Source organism: Tupaia chinensis, unplaced genomic scaffold (genome assembly GCF_000334495.1).
Source record: "Tupaia chinensis unplaced genomic scaffold, TupChi_1.0 Scaffold000489_1, whole genome shotgun sequence".
Classification (NCBI taxonomy): Eukaryota; Metazoa; Chordata; class Mammalia; order Scandentia; family Tupaiidae; genus Tupaia; species Tupaia belangeri.
In genome coordinates this window covers 1,314,907-1,320,906 of record NW_006160001.1, presented here as the reverse complement: position 1 = coordinate 1,320,906, position 6,000 = coordinate 1,314,907, and the positions used below count along the sequence as shown (strand labels likewise).

Here is a 6,000-nt window from a genome sequence, read left to right as displayed (position 1 = left end):
GGGAAAGGAACTTAAGTTTCATAGAAGCAGTAATCACTACTTAAATCAGCACTACTCTAATTTAGTATCTGAAAGCCATCGATCATTCTTTCTACAGAGTCCTGGTATCTGCCCAATCTTTATTACTGGGTGAATATGACTGAGGATTGATAATAAACCGATGTGTATTTTCTAAAGAGATTCAAACTAGATTTCTTCCCCCCTCCTTTTTTTTAGTTTTTGTTATAGGTATGTGTGCTAGCGAAAGAGAGAGAGAGGGAGAGAGAGAGAGAGAGAGAGAGAGAGAGAAAGTGAGAAATCATCCCCCAAGAGGGACAGCCACACTGCATCTCTTCTCCTCTATGCTTTTCTGGGATATTGGGCATGCATGCACACATGTCCAGTGCATTTTCCAAGTTGCCCAATCTGGTACTCGAATTGTGCACTTGGCCCTATGAGATCCAGCTGCCTTCACCACCACCACCCCTGGCTGGCCTGATTTATCCCTCTTTAAGTTAGTTTTAAGTTCATACTAATTTTTTATTCTACTGAGTTTTTCACATTATTTAGTATCGAACTTACTAGTTTTTGGAGACAAGGGCTCACTGTGTTCTGGCCTCAAACACAATCCTCATGCCTCAGATTCCCCAGGAGCTGGGCCTACAGGCATGCACTATCACACTTGATTCAGTATTAAACTCACTGAAGCAACTTTTCATCCAAAAGTTGAACAATGTATTTTCTTCTGAGGATACTTACTTCATAGGCCAAGGAAGCCACGTTCCAGGGTCTTCGGTAGTATGTCAAAGTGTTCCCATCCCGAACCCGGTCACAGAGTCCATTGTAGAACTCATTGTCAAAAGGTGTGCTTAAGGGATCCATTCCTAAAATGTTGATCCTGAGAATGAACAGAGTTGTATCAGGTGTGGAAAAACCATGAGCTAATGCAAGGCAGCCCTCTGCAACCGGGAAAGTAAGACAGCTTTAGTTCATGTCATCGTCACTCAATAGGGTACAGTATAATCAGGAACAGAAGCAAGAGCCTGTTCACATCGGCTCAGTGTCTGGCAGGAAAAATACCTGAGGAGGGCCTTAAAAACTCTCGTAGGCAACTAGGGCACTGTTCAGAGTGCAATGAAAAAATTGCAGTAAGTGGGGCACATGGGACTATCTGGCTCCTGAAGTCTTGACTGCACTGCTATAACTCTTACTTAACCTCCCTAAGTGAACCAGGAATTGGTGCTGTAATATCACCTATTTAAATTACTAGAGAACAGAGCATCTCATGGGGGCAATGTAACATATGCATGTAATTTTTCATCTATGAATCAACATCGGGACTCTTTCTTTTTTCCCCATTCTCTTTAAACTTAAGTCTTTTCCTCCAGCTGTCTCATTGCTTGTCAAGAACCTCACCCCCCGTAGGCTTCTATGATTCCTATTATACTTTCCAAGATGAACACAAAAATTTTAGCAACCCCAGGAAGGCACTCTCAAAAGTTTTACTTCTCCCCTCAGCAAAATATTTTTATTCGGCAAACTTTAATACATAAAGTGAAATCTCATTTAGCTTTAAAGAGATTAGGTTTGAAGAGTGGCTCAGCGATGCAGTGGTAATGTGCTACTCAAGAGATATTCGATGCCACGTGGTGACCATGGTTTGAATCCTCAGCCAGGTCTGCCTGAAACATGCTGGGCACCCACATGTGTGCCCAAGATCTGATGAGCTGAGGATCTTATGGTGACTAGACTCGATGCAAGGTGTTTTTATTTCTTTCTATCTTATTCTCATGTACATGCAAGTTTTCTATCATGAATAAAGAAAAAAAAACTTTTTTAAAAACATAAGTTTTATTTGTAAACTTATAAGCAACATGAATAAGAAACAGCTCTGTGTGAAGTACACCTTTGTTAATTGGTGGAACATAGTCATGCTATTTAAGCTGTATTTGGAAAAAGTAGCTCCAAGCCAAGGAGGATAAAGTTGGAGGTTCTATCCTCAAGCCTGTAATTTACTTTGTTTGGCACAAAGGCAGGAATTCTTGCATTGCTCTAAACTACATTCTTAACTCCAATGGGCTAGTTTATAAGTCCGGATGTTGGTTTCAACAGTAATTTGTCAAAGCGTGTGGATGGTTTACTGTAACTTATTGCAAATGCAAGAAAAACAATTGGACAAGTATCCTATTCCCAGCAGGTTAGTGAAAAACAACATTGTCATATAAATAATACATTTTTTAAGCCAGATTTTTTTTTTTTTTTTTTTTACTATAGGGTATGTATGCTTGCCAGAGAGACAGAGAGAGACAGAGAAACAGAAAGCTAGAAATTGTCCCTCAGGGAGGATGGTCACACTGCAATACCTTCTCCTCCATTCTCCTCTTGGAATTTTGAACATGCACGCGCAAACACTGGCATGAGTTTCAAGTCACCAGATCCAGGACCTGAACTGTGGTCGGCCATGTGGAAGTCCAGTGATGTAACCATTATACCATCCATTGGTCCCATAAATAACACTTTTTTTTTTTTTGAGAGGTTTTTTGCTATAGGGCGCGTGCGCTCGCCAGACAGACAGAGAGAGACAGAGAGATAGAAAGCGAGAAATTACCCCCCGGGGGGATGGCCACGCCACAATCCCTTCTCCTTCATTCTCCTCTGAGATCTTGGGCACGCACACACACACGCCCGGCGTGAGTTCAAGCCACTGGGTCCGGGATTGAACTACAGTCGACTACGTGTGAGTCCAGAGACATAGCCATTATACTAACTGCTGGTCCCAATAACACTTTTTTTTTAAGAGAGATTTTTGTTCCAGGGTGTGTGTGCTTGTCAGAGAGACAGAGAGACCAAAAACATGAAAGCATCCTCTAGGGGGAATGGCCGTGCTGCAATCCCTTCTCCTCAATTCTTCTCTCAGGATTTTGGCCTGCACATGCACATGCCTGGTGTGAGTTTAAGCCACCAGGCACTGGACTTGACCTGTGGTAGACTATGTGGGAGTCAAGCAATGTAACCATTATGCCATCTGCTGATCGCAATAACGTATTTTTAACAACTTTAGAATTTATAAAGAAAATGAACATGGCGCTTGACTTCATATGAATATCTTTCTCAAATTTGATGTGAAGAAAAAAAATTAAACATCTAGTCACTGCCTGTCCTACCAAAAATATCTTTCATGAAAAGTGCTATAGCCCTCAAGTTCTAATACAGGGCCTGGTAACTTGAATACGAGAAAAAAAAGAGAGATACTGTATTTCTGGCTTAGTTTCTTAAACATCTAATGCCTCATGGTAGATTAAAATCTGGGCGCCAAGTCTTTACCCATTCCTGTGTATAAAGTGCACTACCCCACCTACTCCTACTGGCTTTGTGTTTTGCCATATGATTGCTGTGTCCAGTGCTACATAGCTGAGAGTGACAGTGGGCCAGTTCAGAGCCTGGGCATGAAAGGGCCACATGTGCTTCTCTTCATTTTCTGGTATTTGCGCTATTGCATTTAAAAGGTTTCTTTTGGGTAGTTTTTCCCCTGCAGCCTCGTTGCCCCAGTCATCCCAGCCTATTTGCAAACCTCAGTGAGAAGAAGAGCTATACCAGCCACTGCTGGTTGAGGCAGAGCTGCCAGTGAAGTCCAGTGTTGTGAGCAATAAATATAGTGGTGCACTCCAGGCAACATTCCAGTCAAAGATAGACTACATGAAATGGCGATCCCTTGAGGAGTGTGGAGACTATACCACATAACCTAGGTGTGAAGTAGGCTGTACCATCTAGGATTGTGTAAGGACACTCAGTGGTATTCCACAGCAATAGAATTGCTAAGTAATGTATTTATTAGAATGTATTCCCATTGTTAAGTGGGGCACAAATACACTTATTTTTGTATCACAAACAATAGAATGTAAACCACTCCACCTCAAGGGCATACAGTGTTGGAGACAAATGATCTATTTGCCTATATTTTTAGAAAAAGAATTTGACATTTTTTATTTATTGCCAGAGGGCATGTGCACTTGCCAGAGACATGGGGGGGGGAGAGAGAGAGAGAGAGAGAGAGAGAGAATCCCCCAATGGAGCATAGTTACTCTGCAATCCTTATTCCTCCGTAGTTATCTCCTGTTAAGATTTGGGCACATATACACATGTGTCCAGCATATTTTTCAAGCCACCAGGGTCAGGATTCAAACTGCGTTTGGCCATATGGGATCTTACTCCCTTAACTACTGTGGTTTGGGGCCAGCCCCTGTGTTTTCTTCTTAAACAAGATCTCAACTACATCTTCTTCATTTGATAGTAAAGTCTCTCCCTCTGCATATCTGTATTGACAGAGACCCTGTGCCTCTTTATTTTCAATGAACAATGTTAAACTTTGTTTATAATGTTGATTAACTCTTAGGTTAATATTGGATCTATATTGCTGAGTAGTATTTGTAATGAACTGAGAGTGATTTTAAGGCAGCTAATATACAGTCTCTGCTCTCATGAAATCTGAGTTCATATTAGAAAGTTGGACATATAATCATTGATTTAGAAAAATAGTCTAAGGTAAAATATACCTTTGCTGATTGAGTAGTACACATAGATGCTATAAAAGTCAAGTCTTCTAAGAGGAAGGCATCACCATGGGAGAGTTGCAAAAAAGATTTTAGAATATGTGAGATTTCATTTGGATTTTAAAGGGTGAGTAAATTGGGATGGGCCTTGAGGGGCTGAAATAATGGTGTGGGAAGAGACTGAAGATAGAAAGGTGTATGCCATATTTTTTGGGTACTGGTCTTCAGATTTTCTTCTTCTACACACTATAAAATTTTCTGATAAATTGTGCCTTTCTGCACATTTTTAGTGTGACATCTAGTATCTTTATCTTAAGTGTAAACAGTTGAAAAGAATATAATTTTTGAGCATGCTGAAAATACTCACACCTTAAAGTATAATTACTTTACCACTTTTTAAAGCAGAGTCAATGAATATAGAATGAATAGTGATGGTGAGTATCAAATGGTGGATAGTATATCCGTAATAGCTGAAAATTTTATAGTATTCCCCCCCTTTTCTTTACACTGACTTTATTTTTTGAAGTTCAGTTTCACAACAAAATTAAGCAGAAGATACAGAGGTTTCTTATATACTATACCTCCTTTTTTGTTCTTGTATATTCTTTAATACATATTTCTATTCCATTTCCTCCGCAGAATTCTAACTTAATGTAATGTGGTTTATGTGCAAGTTTTTATTGATCATCTTGTAATACTTTTCTGTACCAAAAAGCTATTTTTAAAGATAATTATTTATTTAATTTAATTTATTATTATTATTATTTTATTCACCAGAGAAAGACAGAGAGAGAGAAAGGGAAATGAGAAAGCAAGCCATATGTTATGTTACTCAAACCATGATCAGCCATATGGGAATCCAGTGCCTTAACCATCATGCCACCTGCTTGCCCTCCCAAAAGATATTTATTGAAATTTTGGGACTGGCTCCATGGCCTAGTGATTTAGGCAACCAGATCTCACATGGTTGACTGTGTAGATTGAGTCCCAGATTCAGTGGCTTGAGAAACACATCAGGCAGGTGTGCATGCATGCCCCAAATCCTGAAAAAAGCATGACATGAAAGAGGATTGTGATGTGACCATTATCTGTTGATGGTGTTTTCTTTCTTTTTTTTTTATTATCATCATAATTTTCTTTATATTATATTGGATTACATATAACTTTACAGTGTATTACATTGCTTTTTCAAAAGGGAATGCCATGCATGTCAGTCAATACAGAGACATTAATCTCCCCGCTTCAACATTCAATATCTTTTCTATGTTTTCCCCAATCATTATTATTATTATTCTAATTATTTTTTTAAAATAGTCAATCGCTATTTCTCATCTTACTTGTAAAAAGACTTTGCCCATCATGATGTTGATGGTGCTATCTACCTCTCCCTTTCTCTCTGTCTGTCTCTGGCAAGTGTGTGTGCCCTCTGAGGAAAAAAAAAGAAAATCATTTAAAAGATATTAAATATCCT

The 6,000-nt window shown here is 39.3% G+C and overlaps 1 protein-coding gene across 1 annotated transcript in view; it reads right to left on the bottom strand.

The window, feature by feature from the left end:
- The window catches only part of C9 (complement C9), a 55,559-nt gene that overhangs the window by 25,327 nt on the left and 24,232 nt on the right, over positions 1-6,000 (bottom strand). Inside the window, exon 5 of the mRNA XM_006156299.3 lies at positions 739-877. Coding sequence (XP_006156361.1) covers positions 739-877 — 139 coding nt within the window. The remainder of the gene's footprint in view (positions 1-738; positions 878-6,000) is intronic.